This window comes from Durio zibethinus, chromosome 21 (genome assembly GCF_047325235.1).
Source record: "Durio zibethinus cultivar Kanyao isolate XHJ-2024 chromosome 21, ASM4732523v1, whole genome shotgun sequence".
Classification (NCBI taxonomy): domain Eukaryota; kingdom Viridiplantae; phylum Streptophyta; class Magnoliopsida; order Malvales; family Malvaceae; genus Durio; species Durio zibethinus.
Window position 1 is genome coordinate 6,085,493 of NC_143182.1, and position 22,967 is coordinate 6,108,459.

At 34.8% G+C, this 22,967-nt stretch overlaps 4 protein-coding genes across 7 annotated transcripts; 1 reads left to right on the plus strand and 3 right to left on the minus strand.

The window, feature by feature from the left end:
* Positions 1-423: 423 nt before the first annotated feature.
* LOC111305177 (uncharacterized) lies at positions 424-6,583 on the minus strand. 4 transcript variants are annotated; one of them, XM_089749687.1, is made up of 9 exons: positions 6,539-6,583; positions 5,901-5,965; positions 5,533-5,695; positions 2,881-3,716; positions 2,394-2,567; positions 2,172-2,288; positions 1,641-1,820; positions 1,498-1,544; positions 424-1,081 (listed from the first exon to the last, which is right to left on the minus strand). In XM_089749687.1, exons 2-9 carry the CDS (start codon positions 5,946-5,948, stop codon positions 757-759), a joined length of 1,890 nt encoding a protein of 629 aa, XP_089605813.1. In that variant the 5' UTR covers positions 5,949-5,965; positions 6,539-6,583; the 3' UTR covers positions 424-756. The 4 variants fall into 4 exon arrangements, with proteins under 4 accessions (XP_089605813.1, XP_022758186.2, XP_022758187.2 ...); XM_022902451.2 differs by having other exon boundaries at positions 2,881-3,722; XM_022902452.2 differs by having other exon boundaries at positions 5,901-5,976.
* Positions 6,584-7,346: 763 nt separating this feature from the next.
* LOC111305178 (DUF21 domain-containing protein At4g14240-like) lies at positions 7,347-12,860 on the minus strand. Its single transcript, XM_022902454.2, has 13 exons — positions 12,485-12,860; positions 12,114-12,190; positions 11,911-11,994; positions 11,709-11,822; positions 11,152-11,235; positions 10,980-11,051; positions 9,986-10,053; positions 9,313-9,400; positions 9,114-9,187; positions 8,658-9,030; positions 8,347-8,393; positions 8,165-8,246; positions 7,347-7,701 (listed from the first exon to the last, which is right to left on the minus strand). The coding sequence occupies exons 1-13, from the start codon at positions 12,714-12,716 to the stop codon at positions 7,594-7,596; spliced, it is 1,503 nt and encodes a 500-aa protein (XP_022758189.2). The 5' UTR covers positions 12,717-12,860; the 3' UTR covers positions 7,347-7,593.
* An 812-nt stretch (positions 12,861-13,672) lies between these two features.
* On the plus strand, positions 13,673-14,390 carry LOC111306422 (uncharacterized). Its single transcript, XM_022904294.2, has one exon. The coding sequence runs from the start codon at positions 13,788-13,790 to the stop codon at positions 14,256-14,258; it is 471 nt and encodes a 156-aa protein (XP_022760029.2). The 5' UTR covers positions 13,673-13,787; the 3' UTR covers positions 14,259-14,390.
* Positions 14,391-16,164: 1,774 nt separating this feature from the next.
* On the minus strand, positions 16,165-17,880 carry LOC111306079 (adenylate isopentenyltransferase 3, chloroplastic-like). The gene is made up of 2 exons (XM_089750299.1): positions 17,743-17,880; positions 16,165-17,571 (listed from the first exon to the last, which is right to left on the minus strand). The coding sequence occupies exon 2, from the start codon at positions 17,562-17,564 to the stop codon at positions 16,605-16,607; it is 960 nt and encodes a 319-aa protein (XP_089606425.1). The 5' UTR covers positions 17,565-17,571; positions 17,743-17,880; the 3' UTR covers positions 16,165-16,604.
* Positions 17,881-22,967: the final 5,087 nt, after the last annotated feature.

Consider the following 22,967-nt stretch of genomic DNA (forward strand, 5'->3'; position numbering starts at 1 on the left):
TCCAAAGGTTGATCTTTCCACGAGTAATTGTGGCCACGATGTTTCTTTAAGTTAATTTGCTTTCACCAAAATTGCCCCAAATTTTCATCACAAAAAGTCTAAGCTTTTTTCGCTCCACCCAAAATTGGTTTGCTTTGGTTCAATTAAAACCCAACCTATCAGACCTTCATTTCCCTGATCCACAGTCAAATGCTTCCATTCTAATCTTTTGATTTTTTGATCCAGCAAAATGTTGAACCAACATCTCTTGTTCATTCCTTGACAGGAACTCATATACAAAAGGGAATCGAAATACTATTAAAAGTATTTTTTTCCCCTTTCCATCGTATTAGTCCGGTAAAATGATCCAGCTTTTATTTTAATACAGTATTTATACAGCCAGAAGCAGAATCATGGTAAATCCGAGCCAATAACTGCCAGCACTAACACAAGTTTGCTAGTAGCTAAAATTAACAATAACATTAAAGAGTCACGAGCTTCAGCGTTCAATAAGAAGGCGACTAAATATATAGACAGAACATAGAGCAGCTGCATAGACGCAGTCACTTATTCAATGCTTAATGCTGTACAAAAGTTGCGTGATGGTATTTTGCCACAAAAATAGATACATGATGTTCAAAAGAAAATGCCTATATGCTCATGAAAATACCAAGTCACTCAAATAGAGATTAAATCACGGATCCTAGTACTTAGAAAATGGTTATTAAAATAAAACTGCAGACGTGTAAAAGCCATTTATAACTGGAGGGGACCCTTTTATGCATCTAATTCAGCATCTCCGTCCAAAATTTCCCACCCGTTATCCAATAGCTCCTTGCCATCATCTTCGTATCTTTCTTCCAATGATATACTTTTTGGTGATTGCGCATCAACAGATGGTGTTGGGCTTCTCTTCTCTAGAGTTTTAGCTATCTCCCCCTGCTTGGGACCAAGATCAGATGCCATGCTTTTCAGTGATGAGCCGGAGGAGGCCAGGATGCAGCTGGTTTGGCTTGAGGATATAGATTTGCTTAATGGGATACGCTCATCAAACTTCTCTTTAAGCAATCTCACATCCTCACAAATAACAGACATTTCTCCCCTGCAAAAAGGATGAAAAGTAAAATGTTACCATTCTTCCATTGCTACTTGGTTCCTCTTGCAAACAGCAAATCAGATTTCACAAATTAATGCACTTAAGTTTGTCAGAACATAGTTTGAAATATATCCACAAATAATAATATTATGCATGTATCGGTATCCATGGAGTTGAATATCCTTGGTGCTGATTGATCCTGAATACCAGAGGCATAACCCTCATATATATGGTGATTCATATATTTTTCCCATCACTAATCTACATTCTTGTTACTAACAAGAACGGATCAACTTAACTGGAACAAGCAATACCACTTCTATCAGTTAACAATTTTCCACCAAACTCATAAATCAGACTTGAATATGATAAAATATTTGATGCAAATTGATAAAGATAAATAATTGGGCAATAAAACTTACTGTAATGAGTCAACAATCCGACCACGGTCCATAAGAAACTCGCGTAACTGCAGTAAAGCAAAAAATAGGATATGGTAAGTCCAAACAAGTAATCTATTTTAAACTTTTGTTAAGACTACAGAGTGCACAGAAATGAAAGCTACCTTGGAATTTTCTTCTGCCTCCTGCCATAGAATCTTGGACTCTTGGACCACCTTCACCATAATAGCTTCTTGTTCAGTAAGAGCATTACCAGCAGATTCTTCTTTTTCCAGCTTTTCCCGCTCTGCTGTTTTCATCAACTCCTCTGCAGCAGCTTGTCGAGCTTCGAGGGTTTGGCGCATCTGTAGATAAATACACCATAAAATTCCAAGGATTATCTAGTGCAAATCTCTAAACAACTTATTCAGTGATGAATCTGTTTCAAGAAATGGCCGATTTATCTCATGCTTATGAAACTCAACCAAACATTGGTTTATTGCACAAGATGATATGAATGTGTATTTGCAAAAATTTTCAACTCCTCAATATGCCCCAAGACATGGATAAACATATTGATCAACCAAGATCAAGACAATTTACGACTTACATATAAATAGATAGACAAATAAACCATACCAGAGCAAAAAAAATATCAAGACAAGATTTTCTACTAAATATCTACTAGATGACAATTTAATTTGCTCCAAAAATACCTCATCAAGAATAGCAAGAGATTTATCTCTTTCCTCAGACAAGCTGAGCAAGCGACTTTGAAGCTCCCTCACTTCAGTGGCTAGGATTGCCTTCTCTCCATATACTTCTCCAGCATGCTGCAAAGAAATGCCAATAGCTGAGCTTTCATACTCTTTAAAGAATCATAGAACTACGTTGTATTATCAGTAATTTAAAAATGTGGTTATTAACAATTGCACAACCATGTCATTTGCTTCCTTTGCATGTGTCAGCATCTGCTTAAGTTCCTCCACCTTGACCAGAATATCTAAACCTCCCCTGGCAGCTTCCTCTTTTGCTTGTTCTGCAGCTTCCTCTTGAAGTTCAACTTCTCTCATCAAGTTCATAATTGACTGCATAGCCTGAAACAATGTTTTCTGCACCAAAACATGATAAGTTAAGAGTCTGCCCTCCCAAAATAGAACCATAAAAAAAAAAAGAAAGAAAAGAAATAAAGAACTAACTTTTCATATTAAAAAGACTCTTATATAAGCAATAACATCAGAAACTCAGGATAGGTTTATCATCATGCCACAATTGAATACCACAACAGATGAAGTTTATCATCATACCAGAATTGACTAACACAACAGATGAAGTATTAGTATTGTTAGCATTGCATAGGATTCTTTCTCATACCCAAATAGCCTCCAAAATTTACAAAAGTAAAAGGTTTGGAGCAAAGGGTACCTTGTTATTTTTAGCATCGTCAATGATCTCTTCAAGTAGATCAATTCTGCATGTTTGACTAGACCTACTAACAACAGCATTGAAGGTATCATCCTCAATACCACCCATTTCACTAATGGAATCCTGCTGGCACTTCAGTTCTACAGAACCTCTTTCTTGTTTCTCAGAATCAGTAGAGTGAATCATAGAACCACTTTCAGAATGAATACCAGCTCTAAGTTCTTCCGGCATTTGTTCTTGAGAAGATGATGGAACCAGCAGAACCGCAGCATTTTCTTCACCTACCATAGTTCCATTTAATGAACTGTTTCTGCATAAATCTGATTTCAAATCCACAGGCCCATCAAAATCTATTAAATAATCATTAGAGCTGCCACTACTATCAGTATTCTCTGGAAGTGAGGTAGAATCATGAGCTGGGGTGACTGGTGAAACATGGGGAGTCCTTACAAAGCCATCTTCGATGTCTATGGCTAGGTCTTTACTTGATGAACCAGACTCCTTAATTTCAAGATTTGCATATAGCAGAGAATTCTCTATCCCTAAGGCATTCAAGCTGACACTAGATTTATCTTCCCCAATTTCAGCACTTTTTTCTGGGTTCCCCAACAAAATCAATTCCTCAGTTTCAATATCAGCAGCCTCAATTTTGTTCTCGTGGAATTTTGAAGTAGTCACTGCATATGGTGCCTCAAGAGAATCCACATTGGTGGCAGCACCTGTAAGACGATTGTCTCTGACAACTTCATTTGGTTCCAATAATGGTTCTGTAGAAAAGCATGCGCTTTTCACCAACACTTCCTTTTCCCACATAAATTGATTGCTTCCTTCCTCATCTACAACTGCAAATTCAACAAGCGATTTATGACATTAAACAGGCCAATAAATCAATGAATAAACCCCAATATGTAACCTATAGACACGCACAGGGATTTAAATTGCGGTTGCGGTCGCATTTTCGGTCACGTCACGTTTATTGCGATTACAGGCATAACGGAAGCTATTGCGGTCATCACAGTTACCTCAGTCATGAATTTTTTTTATTTTCGCAAAACATATTATAAAATATTGTAATTATAATTATAAAAACTCTTATTTTATTATTTTTAAAATAGTTTATGATATCACATATCTTTTATTCACTTGATTTTTAAATGTAATAATCTATTAAATATTTATTATTTTATGATTTTGAAATGCAATATTTTATTAAGTATTTTAATTTTTTACACATTAATTAATTGAAAATTGTTATCATAAATTACTTTTAAATTATTATACAAGGGATCAAACTTTCAATTTTTAGTTAAGTACACAAAAATAATAATAATAAAAATTAATCTACTACTCAAAAAATTAAAAATACAAATACCAAAACAAAATATCATTAATAAAATTCAAATATAAAATAATAAATAATAATTCAATATATAATCATTTAACTTTAATTAATTTTCATTTAAGTTATACAAAAAATTTATCACCTCAATTTTTATCTAATTTCTCCAAAATTTCTCTATCTATCTCATATTAATTCCTAAGTTTATTTAATTTTAAACTTTCCTACCATAAAATTTAACCTCTAAAATTTCCTATAAACAAAAGTTTCCCAAAAAAAAAAAAAATTACATGAACAAAACCCATGGTCCCTACCCCAGAACTAAAATTTTGGTTTTATTCCCCTCTACTCACTCTTCTCTCTCGGCATCTTTTCCTTTTTATTTTCTTTAGTCTCATTCTCACACTCTCATTCATCTCAACCTCTTACTTTTCATTATTTCTCAATGTCCTGCACTCTCTCAACTCTCAAACTCAACCCAAAAATCTAAAATAGAAGCTTCCCCCGCCCACCAGATATGGCCCTACCGATTAGGTTATTCAGTCATGGACTCATGGCGACATGCGTCTGGCTTCTGCTTAGGCTCTAATTTTCTTCCGTATCCCAAATCCTAATTCTCAACCCAGAAAATTCATCACCACCACCCAATAGCCCACCCTGGTGTCTGAGCCCCAATCCCTCACCATCAGAGTCAGAGCCCTCACTCAGTAGAAGATGTAAGATGGAGAGGCTAACTTCACCGATCAGTTCAGTCCCATTAAAATTCAACAAAAATTTGCAATATTTTTTACAAAGGTAATTACTTGTGTTGAACTGCTGGTTGTAATGGATTGATGACTGATTTGAGATTAAATTTGAGTTTGTTTGAGGCTGGATTGAGGTTGATGTCAAATTCAAGTATTTTTGGGGGCTTTCTATTTTTTTTTTTATTCTGGTTTTTTGACAAAAAAATGGAGCAGCGGCAATAACGATCCGTTAAGACAGCTATTTGCCGCTACAGTATTTTTTCGCGGCGCCACACTCCGTTATCGATGAGATTCAAATTCTCACCCGATATTTTTCAAATAACGGTGGCGGGTGGTGGCATTACTGCAAAATAGTGGCCGCTACACTGCAACTGCACCGCTATTTGAATCCATGGACACGCATAGACAAAATGGCGGTTACCCTCTAATCCACAATATAGAGTAGACAAAGATAAAAAAACTAAATCTTCCAAATACTTGCATGATTTAAGCAAATCCATGGAAATAAACAGCCTACGCACAATGCAGAGGAAAACAAGTCTGACATTAAATCATGAAATATGCTACCTTCATTTGGTTGCACTTGAGGACTCAGGTTCTGTGAGGAAGAACTAGCAGCCACGGTTTGTTTAGACAGGTAAGGCACAATCTCAGACAGAACAATCTCCGCAGCTGCATCCACATCCTTAGAGTTCTCGATAGCAACAGCTTTTAGAATACGTGGATCAACCTGTGCAGCAGGTGTAAGAAAAATATTTTCACTGTATGTTTCTTACATTTTCAATGAACTTTAATCAGATGTTTCAGAAACTACTATAAAGGGCTCACAAGAATAGTTGAAAATTTCTAAATTACTACGTTTTGAGTTTTATTTAACCAAAAAAAACAAAAAACCCAATAACAGCATGGGATTAAAAATGAATAAAAAGAAATACCTGCGGGAATATATCAATCAAGCATTGATAAACCTTTTTAAACCCCATACTAGAAAGCTATTAACCTGCAAATAAACTAACAAAATTTACACAATATTTATAATCAACGTCATAAACAATAAAGCAAATATTCACAATGAGAATCATAATTGTAATCATGTTAAGTAAACGTAAACCCTAAAAGATTAATTTTTGCAGCGGAATTGAAGAAAAAAAAAAGAAAAGACAAAATTTTCTTTCAATTAATAATGAAGAAAACCAAAGGATCAAAATACAATTTATAAGAAATACCGTATCACAGAATCAGATAAACCGAAAATATAAATCCTAACGCTCAATTTGGTGATTAAAAGGACAACAAGAGCCAAACTTTATTAAAAAAGAAAAACAGACATTTCTTATTTGATTTTTTTAGAAAAGAGAATAACAAAAAAAGGAGAATGAAAATCGAAGGGAATCCTAGTATGAAACGAAGGAAAACGAATTAGGAAACAACTCTCCGTTTGGCGGCAGAGGAAAAAAAAGAAGATATGATCGAGGAAAAAAAAAAGAGAATTTAACCGTTGAAAAGAAAAAAAATAGCGTTTTACGGGAAAAGGAGAAGATCAAATTAAGAAAAGAAAAAAAAAAAAACTGACCTTTTTCAATCGAGAGTGAAAGAGAAAAGAAGACGGACAGAGGTTGAGAGAAGAAAGGGTATGTTTTTAGTGTTAGTTATATATTCTGGGGAGAGAACCCAGGCCAGGAGAACCACGCAGCTAAGGAACTGGATAGCACAGTGATTAGGGATTTTATCTGAGGGCGTTTTCGTCTAATAGTAGTTTATATGCAAACGACCTCCGTTGACTGAGCTTTCATGGTGGAAATCAAACGCTAAATGTTTGGGTTGTCGCGATTGGCTGTTTCTCTTTTTTTTTTGTCTAAGCAATTGCATTTTTCTAGGGAAGCTTCCTCTCCTTACCCTGGACCCCATTCCAATCCTTTTGTAATAACTACAGTAATTTTTTTGTTTTTACTACCTAATTTGCGTTTGACTAATTGTCCCATTTTTAATTTTATTACAACAATTAATATCTTTTTCCTTCCAAAAAACTCGTTATTTCAATGAAATAATGATTTTTTTTTTCCAAATATAGGTTAAACGCTGTGACGAGTACATGACTTAACATCGATGTCGTAGAGAAGCTATCAGACTTGTTGCTTGTTACTTGTTCTTGTCAAATATTTATATACAAAAAAATTATCTCTCAAATCTTTAAATGAACATTTGCTCATGGAAAATTTATCCTAATTATGTCTTAGTAATTGATGGCCACAATTGGTAGAAATTGAAAACTACTCGTGTATATGAAAGAGAGAGATCAGTCTGAGCACCTTGCTCAAAACAAAACCTTTTTTTTTTTTTTTTTTTGTTTCTGTATCGAAATATTTGAAAGTAAATGATCCTCACCAAAAACCAAACTTGCCACCCCGTATTGAGAATTCATACCTAGATAGCTATTTTGCTAGTGGAATTACTAACAACCACAAAACAAAATTTCCCCTATTTTTCTTTTACAGTAAACATGACTAGTTTTCTCACTCTGAACTACAGGCATAAACTGCAATATACACAACCTGATTTGAGAATTTACAATAGATGGCAAGGAAGAAAAACACATGATTTCTATTCTTCTTTGTCCAACTAAGATCTTTAGATACTGCCTGGAAGAGATTCCCCTGGGCTAACAACAGATCTCCCTGTTTGTGAACCATCATCCACAGATTTCTTAGTCATTTGCCCTTGCTTACTTTGAACACCCTGAAGGATATCAGTAAGTAAATTGATGATTAATGGGAATCTCTCATCAGCTTACAGCTGTTATCAGAGTGTGGGTGATGATACTTGTGAAGCATTCTATGGGTAAAAAGTCTGGAAGCTTAGACATGCTATTTCAAATTATTAGTCACATCTGGCAATATCTCTGATAGGGCAAAGTATTTAGTCAATCTCTTTCCCATCAGAGAGACCAACATATGCGAACACAAAAAACTCAAAGGGGATATCTCCAGACATGCATTTCCAATATAGAGGTTTGGAGAGATTGCACTAATGGGGAATGCCCAAAAGTTTTCTTTCTCTACCCTATTTAATCATGGACATAATTTAATATTATCTCCTAGGTTACATATCACCACAGTATGCTGGCTTTAGTTTGTTACTTCCCTAATGATCTAATAATGCAAGCAAGAGAAACATAAAATAATAAAAATTGTGTACTTACTGGAGGCTTTTGGCCAATCAATCTACGACTGGATGGAGCCCGTGCCACAGATGAAGCAGCTGCAGCAGCGACCACTCGTATCCTTGAAAAAATAGAAAAGAAAAAGAGATTATATGAAGCTATAAGCGAAGCTGAAAGAGCAAAAGTGAGTAAAAAGCTATGAAACCCAAATTGTATTGTACCTTTTATGTACATCAACATATACATCAGTCTCGTCTACAATTTCCTCCTACAATGCAAAATGGGATCAGCAAGTACCATATATCCAAATTGCATACGCATTTAAAGAGAAACACTATGGAAATTCCATGATAAAACACATTTTCACAAAATTAATTGCCAAACCATTGATCTTAATAAATTGAAGATAGAATATTAAGACAAGGTGACAGAAGAATTTAGTTCGGATGGAAAATCCACAAGTCTGGGGCATGGCTGAACCGAAGGTTAGAAAAAGTGGCAGAGAGATGAAAGTGACGGAAACAGCACTTACTTGGAGAAGTTCTTCAAAAACATCTTCTAGAGTTATGATACCAATGACTTCCCCATCTTCGGTATCCTCTGAAAAGTGTTGCAAGGTATTTGTTGCAACACCATTTGGTTGAGGATTTTTCATGACAGTGATAGGCCTTAAAGATTTCTCAACATTGACAAGAGCACTATCTGATTCAGTGACATATGTGGTCAGCAAAGGGGTGGTTAGTTGAGAATTCCCATTGGTAACTCTATGCTCGTCAAATTTCTCTCCCTCATCAAAGAACTGAAGGTGTTTGTTCTTTCCTTTAACCTTCATTACAGCTGCCATATGACTGCTTCCCTTTTGAAATTCATTGAGGATATCATACAAAGGCATATGAGCTGGAACCCTGAGATGTCTGTGTATGAGAATTCATACTTTTGCATATATAGAGAGAAACATAAAAAAGCAAAGGGGAAAACATATGTATACCTAGGAATTCTCCGGATGGAAACAGCACTGACTGGAGTCTCTGCCTCTGCCCGTATAGTGAGAAGACTTTTCACCTAAATCTCAAAACAAAGGAGAATTCATAGGAATTTAAGAAGGGAAATAATTGCACATTGAACTGGCAACCTTTATCAAGAAACTCACAAAACCCATAAGAAAGCTAATCGGTTATTAAACACACCAGCAACAGCCCAATGATGTTTTTCGGATTCCCAGCATAGACAGGGATACGACTATGACCACGTGCAAGAATTTTACCAACTGCTTCCCTGAATCAAAAGGCAGATAAATCCACTTATTACCTAACTTCTATATAGTAATAGTGAAGGAAGCACTTCATATATAAACCACCTTTGATGGTAAGGGTCATCTTATTTACTAGAACTTACCACTTTAACAGGGGATAATCTTTAAAGTCAATCATGTTTCCTATAGTACCTTGCTAAAAGAAGCAGCATGAATTGTATGAAAGAATGAAAAAAAAAAGAAAGTATTTTCCACATTAGAATAGGGTCTTAAGCTATGCCTATCAGTGTGACATTACAAGTTCTAGATCCAACTAGCTAATTTCCCCACCTATTACAAGATCCATCACTCATCCAAAAATTCATTTTCCCATGTAAAACCTCAAAAAACCTGAGACAGACATAGTTGTATTCAATCATTATAAGAGATAAATTATATTCAACACTTTCCTCAAAAATAAAGAATAGGTCTAAGATATTTTTAGGCTTTCCAGAACCAGGAATGTGAACAGTGGGAGCTTCTGTTACTTTTAACTTGTTTTAACTGCAAGATAAAGAAGGAAAAATGATGTGGTAACAAAAAAAGAAGGCCATCCAGTTGAAACTCACCAATCCAATTTTGAATTGACATCCAAGGAAAATGTTGATTCAATTGGTGTCATAGCCTCCTCGGCAGTCTGCATGTTCTAAAAAAGTCAGGATTGTGACCATTTTATAAAAGACAAAGCAATTAGCTCTTATCAGCTTCTGAGCTATCTCAAAGTCGAAAATTGGAAGTGAAATTGATAGATCTTGGAACAGATGAAAAATAATTTGAAACAACAACAACAAAAAAGATATGTAATTTAAAATGGAAAAGCAATTTAAAAGGGAAGATATATATATATATATATATATATATATATATAGAGAGAGAGAGAGAGAGGAAGCAGCTGTACAGCCCTTAGAAGGCAATTACAAACTTGCAGAGACAAACTTACCATTTTGGGCACAATATCTACAATTTAAATAGTAAAAGTTAAGAGCCAAAGCCATACTCCAGGGTAGTTTCCCATCAGGCAAAAGTCCAGATAAAAGATCATGAGGTGTGTGCTTCAGGATCTCTACTATACTGAAATATGTGGGAAAACACTTATTTACAGCTGGTTGTAATCTTGTAATCTATATATTTATATTTGTATCTCTAGAATTAAGTATTTGTATCCCTAAAATTAGGATAGACAATCCCTCAATTATAGGATTAGTTTTTTAGGAAGATTTAGTTTCCTAATTTAACCCCTCGTTAGTTGTATATAAACCTAAGATTCTTGTATAATTCTCAATAAGCAGTTTTTCAATATACATTCAGTTTCCACACTGATTTATTTCTTAGTTTTTTCACAAAATAGTATCTTACTATTTGATAATTAGTACTGGTTAAGTTTAATGTGTGTCAACTGTGTGTAGAGATGATCGCGATCTGAGTATATTTGTTCATCGTGTATTGTCAGATAACAATATTCATCTTCTAAAAAATGAAGGTCTGAATACTGTATACAATCGGAAAGATAACAAGAGACAGGCCATTTTGACTCATGAATATTATTTCAATAATAGCATTTACCTTTTCAGTTAAATCTAGTGCACCACTAATGATGGTTGTCTCATCATGTGTTAGTTCACCGCCCTTGCCAGCCTATTATAACAGAAACAACAAGTTAGTTTAACTTTTAAATGAAACAAAAAACAACTTAACTTGCTTGAGCAATATTGTCTTGTCTGGTTCAAAAAGTTACCTCTTGGCTGTGGATAGAGACAAGGGCTTTTAACTGAGCCCGTCTAAACAAAGCATCACCATGGCCAATCACAGCATCCAGAACCTAAAGCCATGGCCATGAATGTGGGACCATCATTTCATAAACAATATGTAATTTGAGCAACCTCAGAAAAGAATAAAGCACTGCCAAATTATACATGCTGGTGGCTGAACCTTAACAGAAGTTTTGGAATAAAACCTCAAATGAAATTTAATCTCAAGAAATATCATATACCAAAGGCTATTTCAAAAACAACTCAATAGGGCAGTTTGAACGGTAAGAAATATCAAGACTTAAGCAGGCACATTGCTCATTTACTCAATAAATTTGACCCTGTTTCTTTGCCCCATGCAAATCCTCCTGAAAAACCCACTAACACTTTCTCTTTATTGAACTACATGGCTTTCATTTAACCAAGCATGAATGCTTGTTAGCTGATACATATAGCATAAACACCAAAGGAAAGCTGCCCTGTTGTCCAAAAAATACTAGTGAAGTCGCAATTTTTAATCAAGAAATTACAATTGGGATACTACCTTTCCAATAGGATAAGCAATCGGATAACAAATAATCATCAGAATCTTCACGAGCCACACAAAATTTGCACCAACAGAGAGTCCATATCTTGAACATATTGCTTGTGGTAAAATCTGATCCAAAATGGGTGTAAAATAAATAAATTCCATCAAAAGGCTTAAATCACTGAAAACGAGCAAGTAAAAACACAATATATAATACCTCTCCAAAAGCCAGTACAAAAGTAACAGATAGCAACACTGCAACAAAGGGGTGAAAAATTTTATCAAGGGATATAGGAAGGGCCTGCAAGAACAAAAAATCAAGACCATAAGGATAAATCAAGGAAATGCCATTGCTTATTAAAAAAACAAATTATTATTGCAACTATTACCAAATTTTAGTAACAAAAGATAAATGTTTACCTCCATGGCACAAGCATTACAGAGAAGCAAAGTTACAAGAAGCTGATGCTGCTTTTTAACAACCGGTAAGATAACAGCTGCACACAGGAAAGAGAAAAAAGAAAAAGAAAAAGATTGAGAGTTAGAATGAAAAGGGAAAACATGTAACATTACAATGCAAATAAACGATAAATTTTTTTTTTGTGGGGGGGGGGGGGGAGGGGGGAGAGGGCAAAATTTGGGTTTTTTTTTTTTAATTTTAGTATATCATATCATAATTCCGTAACTTGAAACAGTAAAGTCGACAAATTTAATTAGTGGGAACCGTTACTAGTTTTTCAGTTACTGTTGACTAATTAAAGAAAACTGAAACATTGAATATGGGAGTTTACCAGCTTGCTTCTTCTCGGTAATAGTGCCGCTTCTCTGTAGAATTTCGAGCTCAACGAGGCCCAGAGACATCAAACCCAAAGTAAGACCAGACATTATGCCGGCGAAGAGCACGAGCAAGCAGGAGAATCCCGCGTAGACGAACCACTTAACGGAGCCGAAGGGGATGTCGTCAGGTTCGAAGACGAAGTCGTTCAGCGATGACAACGTCATGATCGTCCGAGCTAAGGTCATGGGGGTCTCTTTCCTTTTCGGATACTGCTTTTGACTGGAGAGCGGAGTTGGCGGTGGTGTGTGGTGAAGTGGTGAGTGGTGACACCCTTGCTTTTGTTTTGTGGCTTGCAGGATCTTGTGGGGGGGGGGGGGGGTGGCGTCGCGCGTGCCGGAGAGAAAGGAACAACTTTTGGGATTTATGAATACGAGACAAAAAAGCGGTCAAATCATATGTTGATTTTAAAGTTTTAATTTAAAATTTATGTTCCGTCATGGGCCTCATTGTGCAAGTTTACTTGGCTTGGATCAAGGCCTTAGTCTCCAAAAGCCCATGTAAAATGGATTCCCTTGGATTCATTGTGGGTCTATGCATTCCAGCATTCTTTCATGGGTTGGCCCAAATGCAGCTGTGTAACAAAATGCCGACTTTACTTTTGATGTTTTTATCCATCCAACTATTTCATATTTTACTTTGCTGATTCGATCACCCAATGTATTGTTTTGGAAATGGCTGGAGTTTGTCCTGTCCAATCCGTTTGTAAAATGATCAGTTTGTGCTGGTAATTATTAAAGTTATGTACCTGCACTACCTGATGCAATTTCACTACGACTTTCTGGTTCTAAAACGGTGCCCACCTCACAAATAGCCATCAGCCATGGTTGATTTTAGAATGAAATGTATTGCAGAGTCTCAATTTCTATTCAACCCCCAGAAAAATGCTTTGTCGTATCAGAAACAAAAAGGTTTGTCACACTTCTGGAAGGCCACCACCAACCAAATTGCAGACTGGTATTTTTCTTGGAGGAATGATTTGAGATCAGCATATTATATATTGTCAACAATTTGGCACCTAACAAAGTCTTCACACTAAAAGGAATACTAGATAAATAAATATACATCAACAAACCATTCCCTTATTCTCTTGGTCATCCCTGTTTTTATATTCTTAATTGCCTCAGAAGAAAGAAAGCAAAAAGTCTATGAATGAATCGAGTATAAATTGAAATAGAAGAAACCAACGCTGAGATGCCAAATTCCCCTCTTTTTTTGGTTCATATTACCTGAAGAAAATTATTGAGATAGGATTAGGAATGGTGAAGATCGGGATTCCTATATTATTTCTCTTCTCGATGTTCTTCGTAGCCCTGCCTATTCCCCTGCCCCTAACGCCAAAGCAAATAGCGGCACCCCGTCTACTTTGCGCTTCCCAATTTGCCCTGGTGAACTATGTATGTGCAATGGTGCCACTAGTCCCATTGCCACCAGCAACTCCTCACCCAGCTCTTCCATCCCCTCCTCCCCCAGAATTAGGACGTAGAAATGGGCATAGACAAGGACACAGGCACGGACACAGGCACGGACACAGGCATAGGCATGGGCATCATGAGACACATGACCAATATTATTGTTGTCAATGGCTGAAGCAGGTAGACACTGAGTGTGTCTGTGACATTCTGGTTCACTTGCCCCCTTTCCTTTCGAGGCCTAATCATCAGTATACTGTCGTTGTTGATGACACCTGCAACGTCACCTTCTCATGTGGAGGGCGACTAAGACCGTGATGCAGCTGCTCATTTTTCATCTGCTACTGCTGATTCTATGCAATTCAATTATGGCTATCTTCTTTTGGTATCGAGTTTGATGCAAAAATATATTGCTATTATGTTAGTATTATACAGAAAGTTTATTTTTATTCTGCATTTTATTTCTCACAACCTCTTTAGAAAAATCCAATAATAAAAATTATTGCTTCAGAAGAATTATACCCAAAACATTAGATTTCCTTATCTAATTAACAATAATGCACCGTTATTTTTTTCCTTTGCAAATTACTTTCACTTTTTTAATCCAATTTGAGATAAATGATTTTACCATGGAATGCGGCCTTGCCTTCTTACTCTGTTCTTAATTTCTCCTCATGACATGTATACTGAGCAGGCATACAATTGTTCATGGTTTCTTATTAGCATTTACTTCGCTTTCAATTGTCATTTTCATATTGATATCGAACATACATGAATCTAGAAATATTCTTGTTTTTGGATCTTCCAACTCCAACTCAATGAAACAAATTCTGGGAAAGTATCTAAAACACTTGTATAATAAAAATCTTCGGGCAAATGCAACTGCATTATAATTCTTTAGTTAACTTCTATGCACTTCAGAATCAGAAGGTTACACTCAAGAGTCAAGCCCCACTTGCGCAAGAGGCAACCAAACGTTGCAATCCTGTTTTATATCATCAAAAAATTATTCAAAAATCATTCCATAGGGCAACATGTTGTAAAAGCTCTCATCAAAGGTTATAGTTCATGGGATTCGATACCCAGAGCTATCGTCATTTTCCGCAAAGAGAATATTAAGTACATCTTGTCGAAACGACAACAGCAGCCACCCGAATGAAATTTAGAGAAAGTGCTAAATGCTGACTCGTTGAACAAAAAGTTTATTCCATAGCTTAGCTTTGATTCAAATTTCCAGAAAACAGAATAAGTGGTTTACAGTTTGGTTATGCTAGCTAGTCGGTTTCATGTTGCTCCATATTCATTCCATATCGCTGAAGCTTTTGTCTGCTTTAAAATAATCGACTGCCAAACCAAATATTGGACCACACGACAACTTTGTATGCTGGATGAAACCTCTATTTCTCTTTTCCGTGGTGCTAAAGAATCTATCAGCATATATGAATATATGTATTTTAATATCAAAGTTCAACAGCCTCTAGCTAGTTGTCAAGTTTCTTTTCACAGCCTTAATTTCCCTGGTCAACAATTGCAATGTTCTGCCATTCAAAATATATGCTTGATTCTCCCTTACCATTGTCCACTTATTTATAATAAAGTAGTATTAAACCACTGTATATCAAGAATTAGAAAGCCGGCCAAGCCTCAAATAACACTCAAATTATTCTTATGTTTCATGGATAACCTTTTTTTTTAAAAAAAAAAAAAAGGAAATGGACCGCATGTAGGATTCCTTAATAAAAAAATGCCTTTGAGTAAAATAGTCAAAGATAAAAGTTGCTGAATTTGGGAAGAATTATTTACAATCTTTAAGACTGATCCCTGACAATACTATAATAATTATATCTAAACTCAATCAAGCATTCATAGTTAGTGGCGAATATCAGTATCAAACCATTACTATAATAATTGGTATTCTCTCCTCTTCTGTCTTCTCATGCATCTTCGTTAATAACAAAATTTCAGTCTTTTTCTTTTGACAAGTGGCTATGAGAATCTTGAGCAGCTAACAGGCACCACCAACTAGCCATGGGGCATGAGCATCAGGCGTGTGCTTCCAACGGCCCCAACTCCCCATTAAAATTTAGAAGGAAGTAAGCGAGAGCAAGCACCGGTTTCTATGTTGCTTTCCAGTACTGCCACTAATCAAGTACATGCATTTCATTTCTTTTTACTGCTGTTGTACCTTTCGGAGTGTTTCTGAAAAGTTGTTTCAGTTATTTGTTTTTGATAAAATGCTCTACTCTCCCGGTCAACAATAAACTTGCATTAACATGTCTTGCCAAATGAAAATAAAAACAAAACAACTTACTTTTACATGGGTTCTTTCCTTCCCCCAAAGTCTGCATTACAATTTACAATCCCAGCAACCAGTTCAAACAGTTGCATCACTTGATTTTTATTTTGCTGTTCAAGTGGCAAGATAAAGGTATCCTACAGTACTTTCTGATATAATAAGTATATCAGAAAAAAAAAAATGGTATCTCAACTGATGAGACATCGAAAAGGAAAAAATAAAAAATGCTTTCACATCATTAAATGGCAGGGGGCTGCGAAATTGAAGTATCTTTTTTCCAAAAGTGACTTCCATTAAGTAGCATATTTCCATTATTTTAAAATTGAAATGTATCACTTCAATAGTTAATTCCTGGTTCAGATATGATTTTACAGCATTATGCCACAAGGCACTCTAATGGCAGGATCAGTGACTAGGGCCTCAGAGCTGATATTGTATAGAAATTCTGCCACTATCTCTGTACTTGGACCAGCTACAAGCTTCTCCCATGCCTCATCAGCATCTTTGCCACGCCTGTGAAAAACTTCAGTGGCATCGAGCCTGTGTATCTTCCATTTCTTGTTATTCCTCAGCCTGTGAATCTTCTCCAGTTGACGACAAGCTAATTTGCAAGTATTTCTTTTGATTTCTTGTATTGCTTCTTGTAGCAGTTTATCACGGCCTTGTTTGTCCAAAAATGGTTCAGCTCTGAAGTACCGGTCAAATTCAGGAACTCCAATGGCTTTCCTAATCCCCCGTTCGTAATTTGCATTGAAATCAAAAAAACTCCTTACCTCATCGACCATTCCCATTTCAACCATCTTATCTACTCGCTCAGATACATGCTGGTGGAGTACTGGCATTGCTAAATCTACCCAAAGGAAACAACATTCATATTTTGATCGGAATCTAAAGTCTTTGTCATCAACTAAGGCCTCAATATATGAATTTGAGCCTCCGGCTATAATTGGAAGCTGGCTACGGGACACAATTGAAGCCATGGCATGTGAAGCCATGTCAATAAAATTTGTTGCTGTAAAATCTGAATTGGGATTTATCACACCTAACAAATGGTGTGGAATTCCACACCGTTCTTCCTCAGTGATTTTGTTGGTGGCTATGTCAAGTCCCGCATGTATTTGTATCTTATCTGAATTTATTATTTCTGCTGGAAATCGGGTCGCAAGGTCTATGGAGAGTCTTGATTTGCCGGTTCCGGTTGCTCCCATTAGGATCACAACCTTCTCTTTTTGTCGCCTAGGAATAAAGAAGTCAGCTTTCAGCACCCCAGAAGGTATGTCCAGTAAAGGCACTGTTTCTTTGCACATAGACAGGGAAATTCTCATCATGATTAACCTGTCGTGAAACAGCAACATTAATTTAAAGCAAAAAACTAATCTTTCATTTCATTATTTTATACTGTATAGTGCCACTGCTAATTCGGAATACCTTGATGTTTACAGGTAGGTAGAAAATTTGAGTAACAATAAAAGAACATGCAAATGATTGTTCTTTGGGAAACTTTACCTTTTACTTTATGCAGCAATTTGAGAAGGTTCGAGTAAGTAAGACAGTCCAAAGAATGACCGTACGATGCCTTAGAAAATAGCAATGAAGAAGATTTACTACTTGGGATGAGAGAAGCAAATAAGAGTGTGATGACAGTGTATAGCTAAAAGGTCAAATAACTGCACGAGTGACAAGAAGCTGGAGCCAAGTAATTTATAGGCAATGCCAAAGGCCAAAGGGACCAACTTGCAGTCTCCTTTTCTGATCTGTCTTTCTAGTCAAAGGAAATGTAGTTTTATTGATATTCCTTCTAAAGTTCAATTGCTTTGTTTAGTATAGCTCTATAATTTTTTTTAGTTGGACCCTCCATTAACGTGGAAAGGCACTGTACTGTTTATCAGTAAGCAATGGCAAAATTGGTTCCCTTTTATGATTTAGTATTTCCATATGTGGTTAGAGTACTAGCAAATTGTAAAAGAATATGGTTTTATTTAGGTTCTTTGTCCTAGATTTTATTTTGTCCTGCATTTGCAATATATAGTGACAATATTAGGTGCCTTTCCACGCCTGCTACCGCAGAAGATAGGATAAACAAACTGTCACCAAAAATTAAAATATTTGCAGATTACATTCCTCCTCTTCCTTTACACTTTATAAAGATGTAAACAGAAAATTTTAGCTCTTATTTTAAGTTTGTTAATAACTTGAGATTTTCCTAGAAAGTAAATACAAATAGGAAAAAAAACCCGTCAATAGTTGTATGATCTTTCGGACTTTTAATTTCAAATTTCTTGTTCAATCATGACAACTTTAAATATATAAAAAAAATCCAAGAAAATGTATGAATTTTTAAACTTTTTTCTCCCTCAGGCCCCAGAATAGCCAGGATTAAACCACTAGAATTACTGCAATTAGATAGTCAAATGGTATATATACTTCAACCTTAAAGTTGACTACGGTTTGCTGCTAAAAACTTTAGTAGATTCCTACTGTGACAATGGAATGTTAATCTGATGGCTGTAGCTGTACTCTATAACGAGGAGATCAGTCATATTTGAACTGCATGATAGTACATTAGGGAGTTTATATATATATATATATATATATATATATGTGAGTGTGTGTGTGTTGGACATTATTTAGTTTAAAAATTTAAACTATTGAGCTTTATGTAGTGAACTTTATTTTAAGAATCTCTCTCGTTCATTTGTAAATTTTGATTAAGTCTCATTTTAATTTTTTATATGAGTAAATTTTATCAACACTTGTTTTTGAATCACACAACCTCACATCTTAGAATGATCTCAGTGCCCTTTAAGCCCAACATTCAACTTTGTCTCTCCGGGTCTAGATTGTTTCAATGTTTTTTAAGTTTGGACTCAATCATAACACACAACTTTACTACTTAAGTTGTATCAACTTAGTCTCAATTATGGCCTTAATTTTGCATTCCTACATAAATTGATTTAGTATATCGTCTTTTTAAGTGTTTCGATTCCACACAATCATTATGTTTAAGTCGAACCTTCGACTCTTATATCCATTATTAGAGAGATAAATCACATTTAAAATTTATAAAGACATATCTCAAAGAGTTCATTCATATATGTTGGACATTATTTAAGCTAAAAATTTAAGTTATCGAATTCTTAAATCTTTCGTTATACATATAAAATATCTCATTAAAACTTATTAGTGATGTAAAATTCTTAACTTATGTATAAATCTTATCGCACCACTCCAATGCAATTGCCGTTTTCCCTTGGCTAACACGCGATTCTCTCCGCTCAAGTGGTATGGCCGCGGTAATGTTGGCCCTGGGATTTCGCATCAGCCGTGCAAAAAGTCATCTCACTTTCTATCGGGTGTCAAAATCGAATCGTTACATCATTATAAGAAGAAGAAGCAGCCATTGAGTTTATACACTCTTTCTAATGAGTTAACCAATGGATGAATGGTGAGAAACGTCAATCTGACAAATCATACAAGTGATCATCTGATAATGATTACTACTTTCAAAAAATGTAGCTGTCCACAATTTCATCCCTTCTTTTTCAGCCAACAAAAGGGTTTGAGAATGGAGGGTTTTGATTCGAAAATTGAAAGCGTAAGGTTATCGTGAAGAATCTCCACGATCGGACTTCCCGACAACAATATCGTTCTTTTTTTGTAATTTAAACTGGCTTATGAGATTTGAAGTTTTAATTTAGCCAATCCCTCAGCAATGAAGTTTTGATTTCTTGGAATGTGAGAGATGCCAGCAAGTTTGACTTTGGCTTTGAGTTGCTGATCTTTATGCGCCAAGGAACCTTTGATGCATCATCAGTCCATAGGACAACAACATTGTTGCCTTAATAAGTCAATGAGGAGCAACATTTTTTACAATGATTTGCCCCTTCTGATCATGAAAATTAATAAAAGAAGTCAGAATAATGTGCTGTTATTTGTCAAAAAAACCGTCATTTGATTGTTAATCTTTGATGATTCAAATCATGGGTTTGACCTGTAAATAAAAGTGATGATTAGCTAAGAATCTTCATCTTTTTCTCTTTTATCTATAGATTAGAATTAACAGAAAAAAGCAGCGCTGAAAGATTGACAATTCGAACCTTTTTTTTTTCCAAAAAAATGTTAAAAGTAATAGTATAATCACTTGGAACATACATACATGGATCTAAAGTAATTAAGAAAACCCATTTAGAATTGGCATAAATGTGAAAGCATGGATGAAAGTCTTTCTCTTGATTGGGAAGATCAGTTATCTTTTTGCCAGTTTTATTTTTGGTGTTTTCTTTGCTTTTCTGATATCAATAATTCAGTTTGCGCAAAAAAGTCTTTCTTCCACACTTGTTAGGCAAATCAAGTGATGGATCGCTCTAACCTAATTTTAAGATTTGATTCATCAATTCAACAATAATTTGTACACGATCAACACCGGAGAAATTAAAAGGTTTTTGTACCGTATTAAAATCCAATTCAATCCATCTTCCATTGACAGGTGTCAAGTTATAATCTTGCCATGTTTACATTCTAAGTTACAACTTGACATTTCAGGTATATGTCCTGTCTGATTTAAGCTCAACGTTACTGTGAGTATGATCTCATCCTATGCCCCTTGACTCCGTCGCAATTGCTGGGCTTTTCAAGCCGGAACCGAGTGCATCGGAGCATCATCGGTTAATTTAATCATTGAAAAGCATAAAAAGGGTGATGATTTTAAGGAATAAATTAAATTTTTGGGTAATGTTTTAATTTTTAAGATTTTATCATTGGTGCTAAATATAATGATTGGCATATTTGATATAACATTAAAAATAATGGTCGATTTCAATCTAATATTCAATCTAATATTAATAGAATATAATAATTAAAAATAATATAATATAATTCAATTTGATTATATTTTAATCATATCAAAAATGATATTTTAATTTAATCGTATTATAATTTAATAATATTATTATAATCAGGCATTCTATTAAATAATTGAAACTCGTGGATTGGTGACAGAAATGTGTCTGTCCAAAAAACTAAAGTTGAGGACTTCAGAGCACTACTTTTTGGAGTCTCTCGAAGCACCAAGTTAAGTGCTTCTTGAAACCCTAACCAAGCCACCAACTCTAATGCAACAAAATAGCACTAGAGTAGTCAACTAACTAGTAACAAGCGCCCATGCCAAAATTCATGTTGATTTATACAATTAATTTTAAGATTTGACATTTAATAAATTTAAGATTTAAATTTTAATACATATAATTTTTTTCTTTATTTTTAAATTACAATCTTTATTATGAAAAAATAAAGTACTAGCCAAAGTGATCCTAGCTAATGATGTAGTTTTCGTGCTTCAAAAATGTTGAAGATTTTAACTTTTTTTTTTCTTTTTCGGCCAAGAGTTGATTTTGATGTAATGGGGTCTCTAGTCGCTAAAACAAAGACATGCTGGGGAATCATTTCTTGACAACCAAGCCTAGTACAAGAAGGAAGATATTAATAATGACCTAAGAAAGGAACCTAATCTCTAAATAATTACCAAGGACATATATTTGAGGTTTGATTTTCGTTTTAGTTGGCTTTCTCATGCAAGTGCTTTATATCTTGTCAACTTATTAAGCTGCTGCCGTTGGGCTGTTGCTGTGCGTTATCATCATTCATCAATCAACACGATCATGACCTATAAATTTTATTTTATACAACTTTTTAATTCGTCTTCTCCTTTGGTTCTATCCAATTGCAATGCGAAAAGATCATACCGACGAATAGGAATTACGTCTCTAGAGAAGCAGCTAAAAAGGTGGTGATTCAATCATTGAAGGGGGAGAAATTTTCCATATAAAAACAGTCAGATCCAATCAATTACAAGTGAATTCTAGCTAGGCTGCTTAACTGCTGATTTATATCAATCCCATTTTGTCAGTTGAGATCCTAAATTAAATGTTAGCAATTGTAGTCTTATGGTTGTCTGGCTGGCTGCTAATGAGTAATGATGGGTAGAATACAATCAAAAGGATAGATTAAAAGAATCACTTGAGCCTGAAGAAAATAGAATGTTAAAAGTTGAATCTTAATCATTAAATCATTAAAATCAAAAGCTTGGCATCAATAGATTACGCAATTGTTACTGTTGACAAATATTTCATCTTTTATATGAAATCTTCTTGATGAAAACTGTCGCAGAAATGACAAAATTAATGCTTGAAACAATGGATGGCATTAAGCATGGCAACTATGATCTATCCTATATATGTTAGTGCTAGGCCACATAGTCTCAATTGAATCACACTAAAGTAAGCGAAATCAAACTATTAATTAATCATATAAGAGACAGTAATTTAACGTAATTCGATCTAATCGATTTACGTCTAAGAATAAAAAAAAAACATTTATTAGTTGTAGAGAATTACAAACATACAATTAAATCAAACACTCACAATTAATACTCATAAATATTTTCAATATTCTATAATTTTATAGAGTATTCTTAATCCAAACAAACATATACTTATTTGTATTCATGTATCATACTTATTTGGATCCTCTTAATTCACTCATAAACATTTAAACATATACACCAATAAAATCTTACAATTTTTTTATATTTTTTTTTTATACCTATTCTTATAGAAACTTCAATTACTTATAAATATACAAACTTATTTATTAATAATCTATTTTTTCTTAAAATTTTTTTTTTGTAATTTTTTTATCCATCAAATAATATCTAATTAATCTTAAATAAATAT

What these genes read in the sequence shown, in the direction of transcription:
- LOC111306422 (XM_022904294.2), top strand. Translation starts at nt 13,788, where the DNA reads ATGGTGAAGATCGGGATTCCTATATTATTTCTCTTCTCGATGTTCTTC.
- LOC111305177 (XM_022902451.2), bottom strand. Translation starts at nt 5,948, where the DNA reads ATGGGGTTTAAAAAGGTTTATCAATGCTTGATTGATATATTCCCGCAG. An exon ending in TGATTGATATATTCCCGCAG is followed by an intron (nt 5,696 to 5,900) that starts GTATTTCTTTTT and finishes CCTGCTGCACAG; the next exon opens with GTTGATCCACGTATTCTAAA. An exon ending in AGGCAGAAGAAAATTCCAAG is followed by an intron (nt 1,545 to 1,640) that starts GTAGCTTTCATT and finishes GCTTTACTGCAG; the next exon opens with TTACGCGAGTTTCTTATGGA.
- LOC111306079 (XM_089750299.1), bottom strand. Translation starts at nt 17,564, where the DNA reads ATGATGAGAATTTCCCTGTCTATGTGCAAAGAAACAGTGCCTTTACTG.
- LOC111305178 (XM_022902454.2), bottom strand. Translation starts at nt 12,716, where the DNA reads ATGACCTTAGCTCGGACGATCATGACGTTGTCATCGCTGAACGACTTC. An exon ending in GTAATGCTTGTGCCATGGAG is followed by an intron (nt 11,995 to 12,113) that starts GTAAACATTTAT and finishes TTGTTCTTGCAG; the next exon opens with GCCCTTCCTATATCCCTTGA. An exon ending in TATGTTGATGTACATAAAAG is followed by an intron (nt 8,247 to 8,346) that starts GTACAATACAAT and finishes TATTTTTTCAAG; the next exon opens with GATACGAGTGGTCGCTGCTG.